The following is a 23185-nucleotide window of genomic DNA, read 5'->3' as shown; positions in this document are numbered from 1 at the left end:
AATGAGGAAAAAACCTGTAGTACTTAAGATTAAGATTCGACAGCTTTTTTTTTCAGTAACATGAGTTTTTGGGATTCATCCTAAATGTCCAGATATAACAATTTTTGGGCAATACAATGGATTTTTGGCAATTAACTTCCTAGAATATTATAAATTGGGAATAATGTATTTCAAGTATATTTTTACCTGTCTTATGCAAATAGAAATTAAGAACTACTTGAAGGAATACAATAATTTCATATGTTCTTCAGCCATATCTATTTTAATCATTAATTTTTTAAAGCTTCAACACTGGGACTGACAAAGGCATTTGAAATGCATATCCTGTTTCTAGCAAGGAATAGGCTGCTAACTTCTGCTTTAGATAATGTAATTCCATTATTTAAATGTCTAACTATTTCAATTTCCTTCAAGTCAGCTAGAAGAATACAGTGTAATCAGTTTCACCTTCTGCCTGATAGGCATTGTCACAGCACCGCAATTTAAAGGTTGCAAATATTTCAAGAAGCTGATTTAGTGCACTCACAATGTACAGTTGCTTTGAGTATTTTTTCTTCACTCCTGTAGAAAGCACTGCAATAGATTTTCTGGGCAGATAGTAGATTTTCCATAATAAGAAAACTTTAAAAACAGACCAGATGGATACAACAGAATCATAGAATTGTTCACAGGAAGTGTAATTTCCACTTTAGATCAGTTTTTGCAGGATCCTGACTAACAAATATGCCAATTGGAGGAAAGTGGAGTTTCATCTTCTCTGTAATACACTTTTAGGCAGTTGGAGAAAAATATCAGGTCCCTCTGTAGTCTTCTCCAGGCTGAGCAAAACCAGCTCCCTCAGAGCTCCATCTGCAGCCACTGTAAAGTTTTTCTGCTGGAGTCTCAAAATTGTCATTCCTTCTGTAATAAGTCCCACCTTGCAAGAGACAGACCTGGACACAGCACTCCCAGTTTGGCCTTGGAAGTGCCTTCCAGGAATGCGCCTATTCCTTGAGCTGCTGGTTATGTTCATTGCTTGCAAGGTCACACTGCTGACTGGTATTCGCTGTCCGCCGAGGCACCCAGACCTGGTCCCCATCTGCCCAGTTTGCACCAGCTCCATTATTCTGTCTAGGATGGAATTATTCACATACACTCATTTATTAAATATATATAGTATGGAATAGTCTTTATATAATATTTATATTTAGATATATGTGCACAAGCTGATTTGGAACAAATAGTTTTTTTCTGGAGCCTTTTTATGACTTTAATCTCGTAACATTCTTGCTTTACTCTTTGGTCTAATACTGAACACAAAAGCAGATAAACTCTCCTGCTTTGTGTACAGACGTAGGTGAACCTTTTATAGCCTTAACTGAAGAAAATATTTTCACCTGGTTTTACCCCGAACTTGAATGCTGTTTTGCTTTACAGTAGAATAAGAAAAACATGGCCCATTTATTATATACATGGACCTGAGCATCTTTAATTATATTTTAAATTTTATCAACCAGTCCTTGAAAATCACTTTTTCTGTTAATAGATCCACAGTTTAAGATGCACAGCTCCTAACAGTTCACAGACCTTTGGAAGATCTGAGAGGGGCTTAAATGCAGTAATCAACAGTAAGTAGCAAAATGACCTGCTCTTACGCAAAGCAAAGCTGAGTCACAGCAAGTTTTTATCAGTGGCAGCTTTGTGTTGGAAGTCTTTAAAGTCATCAGCTTTTCTAAATTGTGCTGGCAGATGATTTTTTTTCTTATGTCTAACATGCAATGCATAATACTCAGAGCTGATTTTAAAAGGATAGCTGGGAAATCAGAATATTATTCTGAGTGTTTCTTCAGTGCCTTATTTTTTACCTATGGCATGGTTATGGAAAAGTGTCCAAGAGCAGACACTCACACCAGCTCTGAAGATAGAATTTTACAGCTTTGGCACATATTTTTCAATTTAGAAGAATTGAAAATTCAGTTTACAAGAATTTGCTGTTTGGAGTCAGCTCCTGAAGTATGGAGGACAATGAAGGAGAAGCCCTTAGAAACATTTCCAAGGGCACTAGGGGACTCATGCCATTGCTGAAGTATCTAAATGCTTCATATATTCATCCAGCTAGAGCTGGTGGGCAGGCACAGGTTTATCAAGGGAAAGAAACGGAGCAAGAGAAAAAGAGTTTAGCAGCTCTAGGCCTATCTTCCCATCTCCATTGGAGCTGTCAAAATGAATTAATTTCTCACTCAAGAGGGAAAGTTTTAACAGGACAATCTGAAATGTTGTTTTATCAAGTGTCTCCTCACTCAGGCAAGCACTTGAGAAAGTTTGCAGTGTCACCTTCTTTCTGTCCCTATCACATCATCCCCAGGGCTGTGAAAGCTTCACATAACATTTGGCATCTTGGACTGGTGGGCCAAAATGATCCCTGTGCTACTAAGTGTCTGATTCTATAAACATTACCTTTTCAGTTCCACATAGCTACATTATGGGGTACCAATATTGTGCAAGGATATGTTTTGCACTCTTCTTCTGTACAAAGCAGCATGATGAAGATCAACCAGTTTGGCTGTCAGATCAAACTTATCTCTGATTCTTTTCTGCAGCAGATCACCAAAAAAATAGGACTGAAAAGAATCTGTAGAGCAGCCAAACAGTTTATCTCTAGAGCAGCCAAACAGTTTATCTCTCTACCTTATCCATGATGGCTGGTGGCAAATAGCTGCAATCTCTAATGGAAGTTCTCCACTGCACCCTTCCATATTAGCTGAACCAGGGATCTGCTGCAAGAAATTTTTATTTCTAGGGTTTTTGGCCTACACCTTGTTTTACTGTGCCTGGAAAACAGGGTAGGGAATGGGAAGGATATGATTAAGAATGGGAAGGAAGTGGTTATTTGGTCTGAGACGACTGGGGCACAGCAAGGACTTACCCAGTCATAGGAGACCAGACTATACAAACTATTTTGGACTCCATGGGGTCCTCTTCAGATCTTCCAGTGAGAAAGACATGACACCTTACAGATAATCTATTCCTCTCCTTCACCCTCCTTACCTTTCTGATATGAATCCCTAAATCTTGGTTACTCATAGTTAATACCTTGTTAATACTCATAGTAATTCCATGATATCTGACTTCTTACCCGCAGCAAATAAGTGATCAGCATCGCTTTCCTTTTTAATGATGCTTTAGATCTTCTCTTGGTGTTCTTCAGACTGAACAGATTATCTTACATCTTCTTAGACCACGCTTGTTTGGCAGCTGATCACTCTCACAGCTTTTACTTGGTCTCTTTTTTATCCAGCTGCTGCTTGATAGTTGAATACAGTTCTTCAAAAAGAAGCATCTTATTTAAAGCCAGAGCCACAGTCCTCCTTCCTCCCCATCTGCGTCTGAAATCTGTAAGCGAAATGAACATGGAAAAGTGAGAATTCCTTACTACAGTAACCATATAGTTGCAGTGACTTGGCAGCCTCTTTTCATTGTTGCAGAAAGGTTTGAATCCACTTCTTTCCTAATGAAATTTTCCCTAAGTTAAAACAAGTATTCTAAATTTTAGGGGTCATTCAGAAGTTAAAAGTGCCCACCCAAACCTATTCACCAAGAAAATCTCCACTTTAAAACATAATTAACTAACAACCAAAATTTGAAACCAGGAAATCTTTTGATTTATTTGCACTAGACAAAAAATGGCCATGGCCACATGCCTCTTACTATTTTAATGAAAAAATTTTAAAATCTAGGAAATTCCTAGCCACAAAATTAGTTCTGAAACAAATTTAAAATGTCATTCTTTAAAACATTCAATATATATATTTAAAAATAATATTATATTATTTTAAAGATTTATCATATTAATTATGCAGATTTTCTAGTGATTTGGGAATGAATTTTCTTCATAGCATGTTGTAGCCTATGAAAAACCCTAACATTCCCAAATTTCTGATTATTTTCTCAGGATAGACATTTATAAATAGCATTTTCCCACTCCCCACACAATAATTAGTTTACCAAATCTGTCTCAAGCCCAGGGCTCTAGATATGAGACATCAGTTGGGGTACAGCGGTACAACAGCATTACTGACTGTGTGTTTGAGATACTGCATGTTCCACGTTCCTGTTTTCCTCCAATTTTTCACAAAAACCTGTGAAGGTTGCTCCTCTAGCTGACTGCCCTTTAAATTTAGTCTACTTCTTTTTTTTTTTTTTTTCTTTTTTTTTTTTTTTGATTCCTCAGAGTCTCCTTTGTTTAAATTAGGCTGGCCATTTTAATCTTTTACATTTGGTGTTTAAAATGTGAGAGTGAGCAGAAAGCCTTCATTCCCAGGGACAAGGGGCATGAGAGATATTTGCTGCTGCCAGGCTGCTGGCTGTGAGCCAGTACCCACTTCCTTTTCTCAGGACAGGACCAAAAGCGTCCTGCTGGTGTGAGAGGAAGCAATCCAAACCAAGCAGCTCCACAGTACCTGCAGGAAGCACCTGATTGCCTCTATCTTGTGCCTGAGAGCAGCAGCTCCTGCTGAGTTCCTGCTGGCATTCTGACTGCAGCCATGTTCTTCTCCCACAGAGGGTGAAAATAGGTCTAAATTCACATTGAAATGGGTGGTATGATATGCCACCCTGTTCTGCTTCAGTCTGCTCCTGGATCATGCTAACAGGAAAGTGGGCTGATTCAGGGAGTGAATCTGTCTCCTTGCTGATGCAAATTAGATAAAAACACTTGGGAGTCACACCTAAATAAAACAACAATATGAAGCAGGATGAGTAACTGCTATCAAATAACTCCTGAATTCCATTTGCAAAAGCTGGGACAGTTAGCCGGCCATCAGCCCCAAAGAAGCATGGCAGAGATGCTTTTCCAGCTGACATTCTGAGATGCTACAAGCAGTGGAGCAAGAACATTATCAAATTTTTGTGGGGATTCCATTTTTTGCTGACAAGTACTACAAAGACATTTTAATGTCACTCAGTTTTGCACACACTTTGCTTAGAAATTTTTCATGGAGTATACCAATTAAATGCTCATTTAAAGTCACCAGATTTTATTATGACACAAACTGTCTGCATTACCCAGTATTTTTCCTGAAAATAGCAACAAATCTTTCTGCTTGAGCTGTACTGTGGTCAGTTGACAGGGTACAGTAATGCTAAATATCAACAAGAAAGAATTGTATTTTTGAACCACAAAACACAAATGTTAAACAGCTAGTTTTGAGGGTCAGGGAATGATGGGATGGCCAGAAAGAGAGAGACCACACGCTGAAGGCAGCTGACAGCGGTGCCAAATGCATTCCTTTGGGCTTTCAAAAGTAAGAAGAGTTGGGAGACCTCTAGAGGCAAATACAGGCTGGCTGAAGCATTTCCTGGGCTCCCCTTGATTTGGCTGGGCTCTCCCTAGTGGTTTCCATACTAACCACCCATAGCAGCACACTGAGTAGTTGTGGGTCAGGAATCACAAATCACCTTCATGTAGGAAAAAAAAGAAAACAAAAAACCCAAAAAACTTAAGCTGTGAAAAAAATAATCTTCTCTTAATTCTTAACTTTCCCAAGAGCTCCTCTTGCTCATTGCTAGCACACTGTTTCTATCTATCTCAAATAGCTCCAAAGGAGAGTAGGGGAGAAAAAAGTGCATGAAGACAATTAAATAAAAAATGATTTGAATACAATGACAAAAAGATTCTAGAGACGTATTTGGGGAAAAGAAAAAGAAAAAAAAAGAAAGGTGATGGGTTTTCAATCTATGAGTGCCAAATTGGAAGAAAATAAACTCTTATTTTAAAAGCACACCAAAATCTACCACAGAAATACCAGAAGTAGAATCAGAAAAGGACTTTTAGAGTTCTGGAGCAGGACTCATGCAAGTTCCCTTCTATCGTGTCCAGATTAGGACATCAAAGCAGATGAGGAGATAAAGAGGGAGCCATCATATTCACTCTACTCAGTGTGAAAAAACCATAACTATCTTTCAGGAAAATACAAATGTCTGGGACAATTTCTAAATCTTTTCGCCAGGTAGCTTACTTTGCTTTTATAATGGAGAGAATTGTCTTGCCTTTTGCATGGTCTAAATGTGTCTTGAGGAAATCAGTGTACCTAAACCTAGAAGTGAGTATTTAGCACAAGAGGTACATCAGAGGAACTTTCCTGCATGATGGGGCCAAGGCAGCATGCCACATGATCCTGTCTCCTAGAAATTACCAGAAAAAGTGTTTTGATTTCATCTCAAAGTTATGAAGCAACAAAATGATGACAAGTAGGAGGAGATTTCTTTCCTCCCCAGTCTTCCTTCTCAAAGTAATATTTTGTCTGGTTCCCCATCTAGTACTCATATTCCCCACAAATTATGAAATTAGCAAATTCAAGGTAATTTTTTGTTACAACTATTCTTTCACTTACCTTGATAACTAGATAGTACAGTGTGTTTGCAGTTAGAACACTCAGAAACAAGTTGGTAAGATATACTCAGTCTCAAAAAAAAAAAAAATCCAACCAATTTTATTTGTCATTGGTTTCCTAGAAACAGCATAATACACACAAAAGCATAGTAAAAATCTGCTCAGCATTTCTGCTTGCCTCTCTTCACTCTTCTCTACAGATATAAAAGAGCGCCAGGAGTTGAGTTCTTGAGCAAATATTCAGTACAGTACTCAGACCCAGTTTTAGGCAACCAGGTAAGTGCCACGTGTTTTCAGAGGTTATCTAGCTGTGATGTCAGTGAAAGCACCACTGTCAACTTTCACTGAGCTATTCCAGTTAGAGATTTTTCATTTTGCCTCATGATGCTCATGTTTTATATCCTTCTTGTAATAGCTGCTGAAACAAAAGATAGTCTCCCAACCTGAATGTTGTGAACTCAGAGGAAAGAGTCCTTTCCAAGAGAATGCAGACATGGTTCCACTAAACAAACCTTCACTATCTGGAATGCTTTATTTTCTGAACTAAATACATTCTACAGTAAGAAAATTCGTCTTGATATAATGGCTTTTCTCTGGGCACAATGATCTCTAGCAGTTTAATAATAGCTGCAAAAAAGAAACAGAAAAATAAATAAAATCTGTAGCTCCATCTTGCAAATATTTTTGCATTCTCAACCTCATCCTGAAAAAAAAAATCAAAACATACAGCAAAAAACCATCAATGAAAACACATAGTAAAAAGAGCAGATTCCTTCATCTTACAGGAAAAGGGTTTATTAAATCTTGAACAGCTGAAAGAATATCTCAAACATTTTATACTGGAAAGTAAAATGAACTTGCAGAAACAAGTTCAGCCCACTGGACATTATGTCCCTGTTGTTATTAAATTATATATAGGACGTTGTGATGTGTGACTGAAGTTACTCTGGGAAGAAGGGAATTATATCTTGTCTGACTTTCCTTGGAAGGGGTTGGAAACCCCTTTAAATGTCCTAGATCTTTAACAAGAATTGTGCCATCCACAACTCATACCACACACCATCTCATGCACTTGCAGTAAATAGAATCACTGTTAGAAAGAATGAAACCCATAAAGTTTTGATTATGGTTTAATAAATATGGAAATAATATTAGTGTTAAGCACTTTATTTATGTTTTAAAAGTTACTGACCCTCAGTTTCCAATTCATCTTCTAAGGACCCATGCTTGTAGACATGTGGTGAGCCACGTTCCATGCCCCAACAAAATTCATCCATCACTAGGAAAACTCACCTTGCAAACTGAGTTCAATGATGTTACATTGAGAAAAATTATGCCAGCCTCACAAAAGATCAGGATTTGCACAAGATTAACCTGCAGTCAAACTGGTGCCACCACACCTCTAATAACGTCCTTAGAATTCACCCTCTTTAGAAAAGGTGTATGGAAATTTTAATTATTGAATTCACACCATGTGCTCAAACAGGGACCAGAAATTTTAAGCACATCTCTCTCAAATTTTCATCTGTGATTTGCAGCCTTCTTTGAGTATCAAGCTAACATTTAATTTGTGTTCACAGTTCAGGGGGGAACATCACACTGGACAACAAATGGATCAATACTACTAAAGAATAAAGATGCAATTGCGTACATGTGTATGCCTGAGTAGCGTGGAGAGAAGTGACAGTCCTGGATATATTTGCTGTCTGAATTTGAATTATTTTCACATTCTGTAAAACTGTAAATGACAAAAATCAGGCTATGAAGAATTTGAAAAGAAGAACCTTGTTAAACCCTTGTGAGGTGAAGTACGACTCAGAACATAATAGTATGGAAATATGGCATATCTGCCATATGTTTATTTTTAGGACCTGGCAGCAAAAAGAAACAGTTTAAGAAAGGTTTCAGCATTAAAAAATGCTAAAACCACATCATACAGGAAGTTACAAGATTGCAATTTATTGTCTGAGACATTTGCTATTTATGTGCAAATTTCAGATTTTTCGCTGTCATCTGAAAGAAACCTCTAAATCTTTTTCCAAATCTGTTCTACAGACAAGGTCCAAAACACAAACAGAAAAGATGTGGGCCAAGACTGAAACACATTGACAGTCTTCTGACTGAAAACTTCTAATATTCTTGTGTTTTGATATTCAGCAATAACTGAAATGACTGCTTTGGACTTATGTAGGCACCAACTACTGCATCTCCTCTCTTCCTGGGATTTCTTTTTCTCTTTGAAATAGCAGAGTGTTTAAAAACAAAACACAGAGGGGTATTTTAGACATGACTGTCTCCAAAGTCTTCATGATGATAAAGAGGAGCTAAGGTGAGGGTTGTGCCGCAAAACCATAAAAATATCAAGACTAGAAATAGAGAAAAAAAAAAGGTAGAAAAAATGAGAGTCCTATGGGACACCTCATTACATTTAAATGTCTGGACCATCTAGAACCAGACACCTCTCATCCTTGTCCCTGTATCTGTTTCAAATGACTGAAGAAGCACCAATCTTACAGTGCTCTTTCAGAAATACAGGACTGATCTAGGAGCTCTTCATGTGATTTCACTTCTGTGTCAGGAGGAAAGGAGATGAGCTAAGGGAGACCTCAGATGCACGGCCATCTGTGCCTCTGCTGTGCAAAGTGAATCATTAGGTTCAGACAAAGGTAAGCAACATTTTTACGCTCAGACATTTCCCTAAAGACTTGTGTTCTGTGATTTGCAGCTCTCTCTGAGCATCTCATCCTCAATAACTACATTTAGTTTCTATTAGAAGTTTGGTTGGTGAGATTTAAATGGGCAGCTGTTACAGGAAAAACAGCTTCAAAGTTATTCAATTACTAACCATTCTGGAATAAATATGTCAGTTTTCTGCATGTGTGAAGAGAAGTGAGAGGAGAATAACACTGGAAGTGAGAAGGTGAATTTGTTTTGTGAATCAACATGGTAAGCATAAATTTTGTCTCTGTAGTATTTCCCTGCTAGCTCCCTATTCCAGGTTAGTGTTTGGCCCCAACTGCATGCAATCACTTACTTGTTTTGTCATCAGAACCTAAATTTAAGTCCTTTGAGATGCAAACATTCTCATCCTACTTTCTTTAATATGCGTTGTATATTTAGAAATCTACTTATAATTATGCTCCCCATTCCTTACAGTAAGTTTAACTATAGAAGTAGTACTGATGTTCTCATGCTAATCAAACCCTCTAGACTCACATGGGTTATAATTACAATGCTGAATGAAATGCTGAAAATAAGTCCCTACTCTGCAGATTCCCTACAGGCTGCAGAGTGAAAAAGAAAAGACCAAGGGGGAAATCAGATGTATCTGGACAAAACTATCTGAAGTTTTGCCTCCTCAGCTGCTCTGTCTCTAAATATCGTATAAAGGTGGTTACAAATTTCAAATGAATTCTGCCAATTTCATCTTTACTTAAAAACCTGAGAAAAATCAATTAGATTTCTTCTCTAATGTATCTTTGTGATACTGATAACCATCCATAAAGGCAGTTGAAACATTTCCCAGTTTCCCTGTACTACATGCCATTATGGCCAAGCATGTGTAAGGCCCCTCACTGCTCAAGTACATGCATGGATCTGTGATCCCAAGGCTCTGGCAGGCATTCTGTTGGTGGGAGCCAGCAGTGCCTCCCTCTAAAAACTACAGTTACCACCTCCACCCTGCAAACATCTCTGCACTCAAGGAACTCTCTGTCAGTCACTTGTCATGGTGTTGTGGGAGAACTTTCACACCCAGTGCATGGAGATTTCTACACACCAACTTGTTTGGAGGGCCAAAACCTAATTTTACACATGTCAAACTGAGTGACAAACAAATGATGATAATGAGAATGATTAAGCCTACATTTACTGTCAAGAGCTGGAGTTTAATCAGTTATGTGTCTATTACAGTTATATTTTTCAGGCAAAAGGAGTTTTTAATATACCATGCTAATCAAAAGTATGAATTTCTGTCTAGCAGAGTCAACATTTGAAACAAAATTCACCTTTTTTCACAAAACCAGTATTACCTTTTAGCACTGCTTTAGTTTCATTTAAAATATATACTGAGGGGGTAAGCAAAGCCTTAATGATACATAGACCCCAGGCCACTCTTGCAAAGATAGAAAATTTAATCTGTATGAAAATACATAGCTGAGTCTTGAGTTTTAATAGATTCTTACAGTACCTGTAACTTCAAATAATGTGAAATTTCTTGTTTTAAACTATGTTTTTGAATTAAGGTAAAATTTGCATAGTTGGGACTTCATAAGTATGTATGATTTATTAAATATGCCTACTGGTGGTTTGTAGACATCTCATAAGGCTCTTGAAATAGTTTCCAGGGAAATTTTGTGTAATCTAGACTATTTTATGATTTATATACTGTACAAGCACCAGAGAGGACATTTCTTGTAGCTGCCAGTGTATTTAATTCTCCTGAAGAGCTTTTCTTTTTGATGCTTGGCTGAGGTTCTCTCTAGAATCAGGTACAGCCATACACTGGCTTACTGAAGCCTGGGGTGTTGGATTCCAAGTGAAGATGGAAAATACTTGCTCATTCTGAGGGAATCAGATGCCCACTCTTTGGAAACATTCCCCAGATTTTCATTATCTTGTTTGCTTTCCTTTTTCCTCCTCTACACAGTACAAGCAAAGCCCACTGTGTTTCTGCTACCAATATGGATAATTACTGAGTGCTGTACTAATGATAACATGTATTGCTAAATTAAAATAGCCTCTTCTAGAGAAAATTGAATGTGGCATAAAAACTAACAACTGGAATGTCTTTATTCATTGTTGTTTATTCTTTGAAAACTTGGATACAAGTAATTTTTGTATTTTTCATTTTCTATTTCTTTGCTTTTTGTGTCTCCGAATTACTGACTGAATGTACTGTTCTTTAAAAAATCAAAAAAACAACTAAAATCCAACAATTTATCTTTTAGAGACATATGTTAGGAGTTTTTCTTCACTTCAAAATGTTTTGGAGATCCTCTTAGAATGTCCTGAAATGTGAACAAAATAATCAATACTTGGGGAGATTAAATAACGTAACATAAATTAAAAATAGAAATTTAAGCAAAGAGGAAAATGTTAGTACCCATGCCTTTTTTGTACATTAAGAAAGTTACTGAGATTATTGTGCATTAAGCAACTGATGTAAATAAATCTATTGTGACATTAAAACAATTTATATGTCATTCTAATGAGATACCTGATGTTGGATAAACACACAAGTCCTGATTTTTCAAAAAATCTACAAAACAAAGCTAAGAAAAAATTAAATGCAATCATTAATTTTGGAAAGAGCTGTCTTAAAAAGACAGTTCTTGAATGATTTGATAGCTTCTGGGATTAGAAATAAAACACTGTTCTATTCCTCTTATAATCCTAGTCTAAACTGTTCGTATGTATTCCGGCCACTTGAGCATTTCTGTACTTCTCCTGATGTTGCCTTTCATGTTTGGAATGGACTTCTGCAACTGACAGTAGCTTCTTAAATGTGTTTACCTGTCACTCTGCAAACCCCTAATTCTGGAGTGGTCTCTTTTTCTGAAAATTAAAATAAAAACTATCTCATTAGGAATGCTTGGTCTGAACAGCAGCTATAGTCACTCCATGAATTTCCCCCTCACAGAGCTGATGTGTTTTCCAGCAGGTAGGCTTTGGACGCCTGTATTGCTGCTGATAGTGCTGATACTGTTCTCAGAGTTTTCATTCAGGTCTCTTCCAAGAGTGAAAATTACCAAGTTGTATGTTAATTAATAAATATTCCTATGGAGGCCTTATTGGGCCTGATGTAACTTATGCTAAAGCTAATGGTGAATTCCCATTCTCTTGACACTGAACTGGATTAGGGTCAATGTATTATCCTTTTTGTTTAAATACCATATTTTACTAATTCCAGTATTTTATCCAAGCTGTGAATGTAGCCCTCACTCAAATGCATTATTTGCAATCCTTTTATCAAAAGATACAGCATGCCTCCACAGTCTTCTGTGGAGAGCTCAATGCTTACACTTCCCATGCTTCAAACAAACTGAATCTAAATAACCTCTTTTTTGACAATACTGTGCTCTGGGTAATTCCTATGAGGTACACCATGCCAAGCAAAAAAGATATATAAATTATGACAGGAAATAGCTTGTCTCCAAACAGTTTGCAATGCAGACATCTCCAAAAGATTTTGGAAATATCTCTCCACAATTCATAGGTCCAGCTGGGAAATTTTCTTTCAAATTCTTCACCTGACCAAGAAAATTAGAGCAGTGCCTTTCACAAGTGGCATCCTTATTTCTAGTACCATTAAGGGAAAAAAAATTACAGAATAAAAGATGGTGAAAATGAGACAAGCTACCCAACTGCAAAATTTTACATACTGTGTGGAAAAATGTTTTCCCTCATAACAGCATAAAATCACTGAAATTTTTAAAGGTTTGGAGTTCCTTCCCTTTTCACAAACAAGGCAAAACTATAATATCAAAACATAAAACATAAGCTCAGCCTCTTCTCTGCACAATTCAGTGTAATGACTCCTGAGCACAAGTGGAAATAAAACCATTGAGGTACAGTTAATAATTTCCAGTAGTTACTTATTGATTGGATCAGTATTTCACACATATTCTAAGAAGTAAGTACTCATGCTTGCAGTCCCATGGGGCACGAGGGAATTGCTTACAGCAGAACAAATGAGAAAGTGCTGCTTCTGTGTCAAGGTAATGGTTAACAAAATGGGAGTTTATAAAAAAATACAGCCAAACCTTAGGAAAGCTATTACCAGATTATGGGATGACAGATTTATACTTAAGCAGATGAATACTATTCACTAAGAAAACAGAGTAACATGAAATCCATTTTGAAATAAAGATAAAACCTATCAGTGAAAATGTGATGTGTTCCAATAATAGAATGAACAGTATTAGCTGGATAACATACAAAAAATCCTAAACAGGTGGACCTTGGGAGAAACTAGCTCTCTCTTTTACCTCTTTCAATTTACTGCTGCAGTGTCAGGAAGGGGGAGCCTCCCGCTTTCCCTAGGCTTCAGCAGAAGGTTTTGCTCCTCAGCAGTTCCCCTTCCACAAACATCTGAAGCATTTAGAACCGTGACTCACCCAAGCCCACCTCGGGGCAGCTGTAGCATGAGAGGGACACGACTGCAGTGAGTCCATAGGGGTGCTGCTCCATGGTGCCAGAGCTAGTGCAGCTAATGAGAACCTCCCCTGATGCCACTGCTCCTACCAGAGAATCAGCTTCCACTGTTTCTCTTTGCTGTCTCCACAAGAGTAAAGGATAAAACCAACAGTGAAAATTTAAACACTAAAGGGATAACAATTTACATCAGTATTCTTTGAGTGTCTCAACTCTTATTATGGTTGCCCCCCCCCCCCCCCCCACCCTCCACCCCCAATATCAAGGAGGACACATTTTCTTCGATGGTATTATCAGGAGGAACTTTTTTATCAGCTGCTGGGAAAAGTGGCAAAAAGTTCCTTTTTCTTGGACCTTGGTGCATGCTAAGCCCAGTACCTCCTTCTGAGCACTAAGTTCCCTTGTTCCTGTCCCTCCCCCCCCTTCTCAGAACGGCTTGAGCTGCAAAAAGGCAGCCAGCTGCTTTTGCATGCAGGTTACTGTAAGAAAGGCAAGCTCAAAAAAAAAATTGGCTGTAATCTGTAAGAGAAAGTGGCAGGTTGAAGAAAAACACCTGAGAACCGCTTCAGTAGCAGCTAACTTTCCATTCAGAAGTAAGCCAAGCAACTTTGAACCCAGAGTTCACTTTATTTGATGGCAGCAACATCCTTCACACAGAAAAACGAAAGAAAAAAGCTGTCCTCAGCCGGGTGGTGGTACCTCCTGGGCAAGTTTGTTTGCCTCCTGACTCCACCTGCTGGGAAGACACCCCACTAGTATCTGCCATCCGCACTGACATGATTGTCAGGAGTGCTGAGGTGAATCACCGTGCGTTCGCTCCGGCTCCCCCCTCACTGTGGCTCTCTGGATATTTAAATATTGGGCAGCTTGCAACAGTCACAGCAGAAAAGTCCTCCCCTGCACTACTTCATGCACCACCACTCGACGCTCTTCCGCGAGGTGGGGGGTGTTGGCTCAACTGCCCCTGCATGCTCGTGTAGCTGGGGTCAGCTTTTCTGAGGAGACCACAGGTACCCAGAGGTGCTTAGAAACAGGTCCTTCTCGGCCTCTTCTTAGAGTTAGTTACTTTAAAACGTTTACATGACTTCTGGAGCAGAAACGGCAATTTAGATGACTCTGCCGTCGGATGAATGCTGCGGCCACCTCTTGTTCATCCTCCCCAGCTTGGTGGACGGTAGGTAGATGGTTCATGCAAACTGGAAGAGCATCAGAGGAGACGGGGCAGACGGGAGGAAGCGGGACAGCATCCCCGGGGCGGCCAGGGGTCCCAGAAACCCTCGATCCGCTGCGGGGGCAGCGCCCCACCCGCCCAGGTGCCGGATCGCAGGGTCCCACGCTCCACGCTCTACATTCCCCCGGCTTTCCTTTCCAAAAGATGCCCGCGATAGAAGCTCAACGCTGGCTCGGATCCTCCAAGAGGAGGAGGAGGAGGCGAGGTCGCCGGCCGGGCCTCTGACATCTCAGGGTCCGAACTCCGGCGGGGCGACGCACCCTCGCTGCGGACAGAGCCCGGCCCGGCCCCGCACGGATGGGACCTGCGGTACAGAGAGCAGCCGGCCGGGCTGCCGCCCCCGCCTCCCCCGCGGGACGAGGGGCATGGGGGAAGCGTCCCTGCTCCTGGGCCGGGGGCAGCAGGACCCCCCGTTCCTCAGGCGCTGTGTCGGGAGCGCCGCGCGGCCCCGCTCCCGCCGCCCCCGCAGAGACGGCTCCGGCACGGCCGCCCCGCCGGCAGCAGCAGCGCCGGGAGCCGCGGGGAGGGAGGCGGGGGCGGGGGAGGCGCTGCCGCCGCCGCCGGGCGGGCTCCGGCCGCCCCGCACCGACGTCGGCGCGAAGCCCCGCCGCGCCCGGGGTGGAGCGGGGAGTGGGCGCGTCGCGGGAGAGAGGAGGCAGATGCTTCCCGAGGCGCAGCCCCGCCGGAGGGACTCGACCCTGGCTAGTGCCTGTCCGCCCCCTCCGCAACGCGGGGACCCACCGGGCGGGTGTCGGGGAGCGGGCAGCGCCATGCGCCCCTCCGAGGAGTGAAGGGGCGGCCGGGCTGCCCCGGTGCGGACACGGAGCCGCCGCGGAGGTGGCCCGAGGTGACGGGAGGCCGGGAGAGGTGCCGCGCCAGCGTCGGTAGCGCTGCCACCGTAAGTCCCGGCAACTTCGCCGCCTGCCCTTCAGCACCCGCCGCCCCCGGGAGAGCGGCCGCGGGGCAGGCGGGGCGGGAGAGGCGCCGGGGTCCAGCGAACCCGCAGGGCAGGCGGGGAGCGGGGGGAGGACAGCCTCTGGCTGGCAGTGCACCCAAATATAGAGGGGGAAGAGGGAGAGGATTGTAGGAGCTCCCACCCGCTGCGACGGTGTGTGCGGTGCACCCCGTGGGAAGGGGCGAGGGACGGGCGGCCGCCGCTGCCCGGGGCTGGAGATCGGGGCGCGGGGACGGGGCACGGTGGATCCCGGAGTTTCCGCTGCGGCTTCTGCACTGGCGAGCAGGTCACTGCCGGTACCGTATCGGGTATAGAGCAGCCGCTCTCCTTGCTGGGAGTACAGCGCGTTTAAATGACACCTGAGTCACTAGTTCGTGCTTCTCAGGCACGTCAGATATTATCTCCGTGTCATTTTTCATCTGCTGGACCGATATCTGTACTTACTTTGGTGTTTCACACCGCAAATGTAATAAACAACATTAGTAGGTTTCAGAATATTGCCATTGATGACAGTAGATTGATGTATGAGGTTATTTACTGAATGTGTCCAAGTACAATATAGTGCCTGCCAATTTTGTCCTTAAATTGCTATATTGATTTCATTCTTGTAGGTTTTTTTGACAAGGTTAATGTAGTTGACAATTTGCAAAGGAAAGTAAAACTTCTTTCCTGAAGGTTTATTTTAGTTACAGAATGACAGTTGTAGCTGAAATGATGAATGAAAAAAATCATTCATAAAAAGAGTAAATAGAAAGATGTGCATCCTAAGACCTCTTGAAGTCAATATTGTCAATATCTAACAGACGTCTTCCAGCCAAGCTTTTACATGCACTGGCAACCCTTGAACTTCTTAAGGGTAATACAGTGTGTGATATTCTTAGGAAGAATTGAGCACTTTAGTGTTAAGTAGTCTGATTAGAGGGAGTTTAGAATGAATTAAACAAGACATCACAATATAATGCCTTTGCTTTTTTATAGACACTGAATTAAATTAAGGTCTTGCTTCTGGTCCTTTTCCCCTTCAGTGATTGAAGGATGATATTGTGGGGGGAACCCTTGTGTTTGGTCAGTGAAAGGGTCCCTATGTTGCTTTAGGGCTGAGTGTATCAGGGCTGACCAGGATGACATTTCTTTGCTGTCAACAGCTCAAACTGCAGGTGGTGTTGAGCTGAAGAGGGAATTAAATTCACCTCTCAGAATCCTAGGCATAATTGTCAAGTAGGTAAATTAAATACAAGAGAGCTAATACTTCATTGTAATTTCTTCAGACATATGATAACCTTTGCTGGTAGGCAACTTTTGCTTAAGCTAGCACTCTGATGCTTACTATAGTTGTCATATGCTAGCTGACATGAAATAGTTCTGAATGAACTAAAATACTGTGTTTCTGTATCTACTGGCATGTATTAGAGTATGCAAACTTCATAAATCTTGGGTAGATGCTGGTCCTGTTAAGATAAATGGCAAAATCCCAATTAACCCCTCCAAAGGGTCGGTTTCACCACAGATCTTCATTATCATTTATAGTGAGTGCCAGCCAAATTTACTTAGAAATTCAAGTGGCAATGTTTAAATCTGGCTGGTGATGGCACTTCAAACAACTCTACATAGTACTGCTTTAGAATCATGGATAAGAGCCACACAGGTCTTAATAGTTGTTTAAAAAAGCTATATTGAATAAACTATATTGTGCTTTCAAGAGTAGTAGGCAGTTCAGATTTGTCTTACACTCCAGTTTTCATGTTTCATCAGACTCAATCACTTTTTCTTAAAAAAGTTGGATTGCAGTTTGCATGTGCACCTTATTTTAACCAAGGTATTCAAACAACACAGGGGGGACCATTTTCTGATGATTTTGTTTGTGGCAAAGAAGTTTAGAAGTAAACTGCTAAATATTTGAACTACTATAAAAATGTCAGCAAGCAACTGAGCCATGTTACAGTTTAGTTCTCTGCAGTTCATAAGCTTTGTTGAGAGATGAACTGGAGCATCTTTTCTAAAAATCTTAATGAAATAGTAATGAATAATATGTTTACAAGGATTAGCTTCATAAACTGACAGAATACAGTTTAGCAAACTTTTTCTTTGCATGTCTACATGCAAAGAGTGATTTTGAAAAGCATCTGAAAAAATTGAGAATTTCCATTAATGACTAAAACAATGTTCTACAGAGGGTTTGATTTGATTTTTTTTAATTCTAGCTCTCTTCTGGGTCGAGATAAAATGGGATAATGTGTAAAACCCAGCCAGTTAATTTTAAGTCTGTATCTGTAGACCTATATGAAGCTACATGCAAGTCCTGTTACATAATAATAGTGGTGTGACCAACATAGCTGTCAGTAATTCCTACTAGTTTTGAATAAGTGAAAATGGAGGAAGAGAGAGCATATCATGACTCAAAGTTCCTGAAAAATCATTAGATAGGAAAAAAGACTTTTCTATGCTTTTTTTTTTCTCTAATACATGCAAATAGAACTTTTAGGAAAATAAGCAACTAAATAATTGAGCTATACTTGAGTGAAAGTTATGCTAGCAAATACAATGAAATTCAATTTTGAAAGTGATAGTTGGTTCTATGTATGAATAAGCTGGTAAACTCTGTTTTGTTTTATTTCTGGTAATAAATGTTTGGTTCCTAACTGTTTTCATTTGTCAGTATTGAAACTCATATTAATGCGGGCACAGATCTTACCTGGGCCTTTCAGGAGCAATCCTGTTACGTGCTGAGCACTTCCAACCATTGTTTGTGTTAGAGTGGCATCCAGTCAGCTCCCTACTGAGAACTACACACACAGAGTTAAATTCACTCTCTTGAAAAATTTGCAGTGTAAATAGTCAAGAGGGTCTAAGACATCTTGCCAAAGGCCAGATGATGATCTGGGTCTGAAACATGAATACTCTGTACGTAACAACGGGAGACTGTGCACCTTTTAAGAAGATTAAATGTAAATTGATTCTTTGATAAAGGTACCCAGAAATGAATGACCAATACCTTAAGGTTGTATGTTATTTCCCACTGATCTTATTTTCTTCAGTATTAATCTCTATATTTAGTAACATTGGCCTTCAACAGAACAGCATATAATTACACATTGTTTTATATTGGTTTTTGCTCTTATATCCACTTTCCATTTGACATTGCTTTTAGCCACTTCAATGCAGTGAATTTTGAAGTAACTTAAATGAGGAGATACACTAAATTGCTCCCATGAAGAACTACCTAATATAACAATAGCAGAGGGAATTTTCCATGTCTCAGTTAAGAATGAGCACTGCTAACAATGTTGGGCTTCACCAGGAAGATACAACTGGAAAATCCAAGTTTCCTGCTAAGTGTAGTTACAGCCATTTCAGATGGACACCTCTTTAATCAAGGTGATATCCACAGATACCGCAGGAATCTTTCTTCAGGGCATCATCTGAAACCAAGGATATGGTCTTGCCTTACCAGAGTGCCTGCGAGGTGTTCAGTTGGCTCCATGATTTTGAGGTGAGTCTCAATTAAGGAGTATGGGAAGGACCTGGGGGTGGTAGTTGCCCTCTGGCAGTGAGCTCCTTTTGACACTTTTTGCTGTTTTGTATGGATCTATGCAAAGATTTACCACTTAACCAAAGAAGTACAAGAAATTTGGGTGTTCAGCCATAAGAAGAAAGTGTAATCATTGTTCATAGTTGATAGGGGATAACACTGGGAGCAAGACTATCAAGCACATCAGAGGTATGCTGCAGTATGTTTTTCCATGGTTCCCAAAGTGCCTTTGGAAAGAGGATCATATGGTAGACAGGAAAACTATGATTTTAGCAAGTTACATACTGAAAAGTGGCTTTCTACAAGGATCAGATTAACCTGTGTACCAGAGACTGAGGAAGCATGCGAGGAGGAAGACTCCAGGGGATGGATGGATGGTGCAGTACTCATTTTCTTACCTGTCAATATTGTACACAAAACCAACTGAAAAATGCAGTTCGTGTAAGTGCACCTTACCTACTGCACCTCAACATGATGGCCATATTCCTTTTTCCAAAGTTATCATGTGGGGTTCAGGAAAGGTGACACGGTGTGACACCTAGACCCTGGCTTTTTTGTCATTTATAATATAGAAGACCTGTCACTGATTTGGCAGAATGACTGTTCTTACCATGCTCTTAGGTGTGTTTTTGGAAATAGGCATCCATTTCAGTTTAATATGTTGCATTTCAATGTTGCAGTTTCATGTGACATTGTTTAGCAAATAATTTCTTGCTTGGTTATATCCAGCAATGTATATAAGAACAAAATCACTTTGCCTGTGGTTTTTGATGAATAATGTTAACTATTACCAAGAGTTAGATGAATAATACATTCCATGAATTTGAATAAATAAGCAGTATTTTTAAATCTATGGGTTTTGATGCATTTTATTCAAGATAGCTCTAATGTTATGTACTTTCAAGGAGTATTAAGATATGGTGTAAACATGTTAGGGGCTTTGACATGTTTATTTTGTGATATCCTCATTACCTTGGGATAAAGAAGGAGTTATAAAATTGTTATTATTCAAAAGGGGGTGTTTGAAATGCCTTTCTCTTTCTGGGTGCTTAACAAAGTGCTTAACTGCCCCTCAGCAATTATAAAAAAATATTTTTATTCTGGTTATTTCTTCTAGAAATTGAACATCCTGCAGGCAATGCCAAATGAGTTTAGAGACAGATTTGGAGGTTGTTTGAGTCAAGATGAATTGTGCCATGTCTTCAGAGTTGTCTTCTCAGAATTAAGCTGACAATTAAAAATACCTCTTTTTAATATAGTACATGCCTCTGAAAACACAGTATTTCCATTACAAATATGTCAAAACTTCATGATTAAGACTGTACTGAGATATACTTGTAAAAGAAAAGCTAACTAAACTTCTATTTTACCTTTTATTAGTGACTGGAATGAGACTCCACATTTGGCAGTGTCCTTTCAAAGGTCAACTACATTTTCTGCTTGTGGTTTTTTAATAATGAAATATTTACTTGCTTTTCAGTGCTCACATAACAAAACCTGCTGTAATTCATGGCACTGTTTAGAGCTTGATGGAAAACAGAGAAAGGTAACCACAGGCTGAATAAATTCATAGAGTGAATTAGCCACTTCTGTTTCTCTCAGGCAGCACTGAGGCATTATCTAACATCAGAAAGCTCAGGTGAATGACTGTAGCATCTAAGCTATGATGTATGCAGATGGATGACTTTTTTTAGTCTTGATTTCCCCCCAGCTGATATCAGCAATGAGTGTTAACTGCTTAGAAAAATCACAGGTAGCTCTTCAGCTGTACTTTATTTGTATCTTGATGTTCCCTACAAGTTTTGTGTGCCAGAGCAGTTATCTGTAGCAAATCTAGCTATCATAATTTAAGTGAATCATTGAATACCAGGTTGGAGAGAAGCTCAAGAAAGTCAGATGTGTCCTGGGCTGCACAGAAAGCAGAGTGAGGTCAAGGGAGGTGATCCTCCCACTCTGTTCTGCTCTTGTGAGACTCCACCTGCAGGGCTGCATCCAGCTCTGGGACCACCAACACAAGAGGGATATGAATCTCTTGGAGTGGTTCTGGAAGAGGAATGTGAAGTTGATCAGAGGGCTGGAACACCTCTGCTGTGAGGACAGACAGAGAGTTGGGGCTGTTCAGCCTGGAGAAGAGAAAGCTCCAGGGAGACCTTGTAGCAGCCCTCCAGTACTTAAAATGGGTCGACAAGAGGGCTGGAGAGTGATATTCTACAAGGGCATGTAGTGATAGGACACAGGGGAATGGCTTTAAACTGAAAGAGGGCAGATTTAGATTGTATCACAGGAAAAAACTTTATATAAGAGTGGTGAGGCACTAGAATGGGTTGCCCAGAGGAGTTGCAGATGCTGCATACTTGGAAGTGTTCAAGGCCGAGCTGGATGTGGCTTGTGATCTGTGAAGAAGCAACATGAGTCCTCAAAATGATTTTTCTGTTTAAATTTACCCCCACTGTGGTTCAGTGCCAAACTGGTGATGTTTTACTCTTCCTTCAGTACAAAATCTCTTTATGTCTCACTTTTGCACAAGGTATGTTCTTTTGAGCAGACCTATCACCATGTGATTTTTTTCCAACTTTATTTGATATATGTCTCTGTTCATATAACCTTAGTGACCTGTAGCCTTAGTCTGTAGCTTGTGTTCTGTAGTCTTAGTTACCTGTACTCTGCAGGTGCTTCATCACTAGTCCCCTCTCTTGCTTTTCACTTCCAAAAGTGAAAGCAAGATGGTGAAAATTACCATCATGTTCATTGTTGAAACATGATGGTGTAATTTTCCATATGCCAGCTAAAAAGCAGATGGCAAGCATCTCTTAATGGATAAGTATGAGTCCTCATGGAAGAGGTATGAATGCTGTCCCACAAAGTTTCAGCTCTTTTTAGGGTATGGGCTAGCACTATCCACTGTAGTAAAATGAACACAGAAGATACTAGATGATCTTTACATTGCCATGTATGTGCTATATATACTATATACACATATTAGCTATACTAGCTCACTAAACAGGGTGAGCCTTTCATACTCTTAAATATGCAGTGTGCAATCTCATCCAGCCTTAAATATTGAAGGACGGGAGAGAAAGGATGCTCACACCTTCACTATTTGGATTTTTTAGAGAAACTTTCTGAAGTTTTTTGAATTTGGTATAAAAAGTTGTCTATGACTGATGAGTGTCCTCATGTGACTAGAAGTTGGATCCCTCTGGATAGAACTCCTTTTGTTCTCACCAGCCAATCCAGCTCCTAAGAGGTTCTTCATTTTCTTTTGTCTTCAAAACAATACAGAAAGGGAAGGTAGGTTTACTGCTGTTATCCTCAGTCGTGCTGTTGCTGTAGAGGGAGAAACACTGGGTTGAAGGATATGGGATGTAGAAATTGCATCAAATAACACAAAATGCAAAGAGTGAAATGTTTTGGAGGAAAGGGAAAACTCAGAAGAGTTTTGAATGCTATATGCACCTGAGCATTTGGTGGTAGAGATGAACTTATGCTACAAAATGCCGGATTTACTAATAGATAGCACTGTCTTCCATTTACCTATATTGTAGCAGGGGAAATTCCATTTACATTTCAAAGGGCAGTTTAGTCAAACTAGCTTAGAGAATCTCTGGTAAATCTTTGGCTTTGCTTCAGGGTGTTTAAGAACATTGAGAAACTGAAAGAGTAAGCCATAGACAGCTGATCACAGGCTCCTTACTGTGCAGAGTTGTAGTGCTTGGAATTTAGCAACTCCTCTAAGCTCTGGTCTTGATTAAAACTCAGTGATAGGGAACAAATGGTGTGAGTGGAGATTTCCTTTAATGTTCTCAAGGCCATTTCCACAACTACGGACTGCTGAAGGGTCTGACTCTTTTAAGCCTTTGAGCTATTTTGTGTTAGAATACAATGTTTTCTTCTGTGTTCAAATGTTGCCAAGTACGTTTTGGGTTGAAGCAGGATCATGTAATA

At 40.2% G+C, this 23185-nt stretch overlaps 1 protein-coding gene and 1 long non-coding RNA gene across 5 annotated transcripts in view; one reads left to right on the top strand and one right to left on the bottom strand.

Annotated features, from left to right (window-relative positions):
• Window positions 1-1035: 1035 nt before the first annotated feature.
• On the bottom strand, window positions 1036-13709 carry LOC129046624 (uncharacterized). The gene is made up of 3 exons (XR_008508261.1): window positions 13489-13709; window positions 3116-3372; window positions 1036-1110 (listed from the first exon to the last, which is right to left on the bottom strand). It is a non-coding gene; the product is annotated as an uncharacterized LOC129046624 (long non-coding RNA).
• Window positions 13710-14428: 719 nt separating this feature from the next.
• The window catches only part of CALCR (calcitonin receptor), a 161009-nt gene continuing 152252 nt past the window's right edge, over window positions 14429-23185 (top strand). For 2 of the 4 annotated variants that reach the window (XM_036400235.2, XM_036400227.2), the window contains exon 1: window positions 15384-15654. Coding sequence is in view for 2 of the 4 variants with exons in the window: in XM_036400211.2 (XP_036256104.1) it covers window positions 14656-14699 (44 nt within the window). In the remaining 2 variants the exon portion in view is untranslated. Of the gene's footprint in view, window positions 14700-15383; window positions 15655-23185 lie in introns of those variants that run through there. The other 2 variants (XM_036400211.2, XM_036400219.2) reach the window with 2 other exon arrangements.

The sequence above is a fragment of the Molothrus ater genome, chromosome 1 (genome assembly GCF_012460135.2).
Source record: "Molothrus ater isolate BHLD 08-10-18 breed brown headed cowbird chromosome 1, BPBGC_Mater_1.1, whole genome shotgun sequence".
NCBI lineage: Eukaryota > Metazoa > Chordata > Aves > Passeriformes > Icteridae > Molothrus > Molothrus ater.
This window is presented reverse-complemented; position numbering and strand designations above follow the sequence as displayed.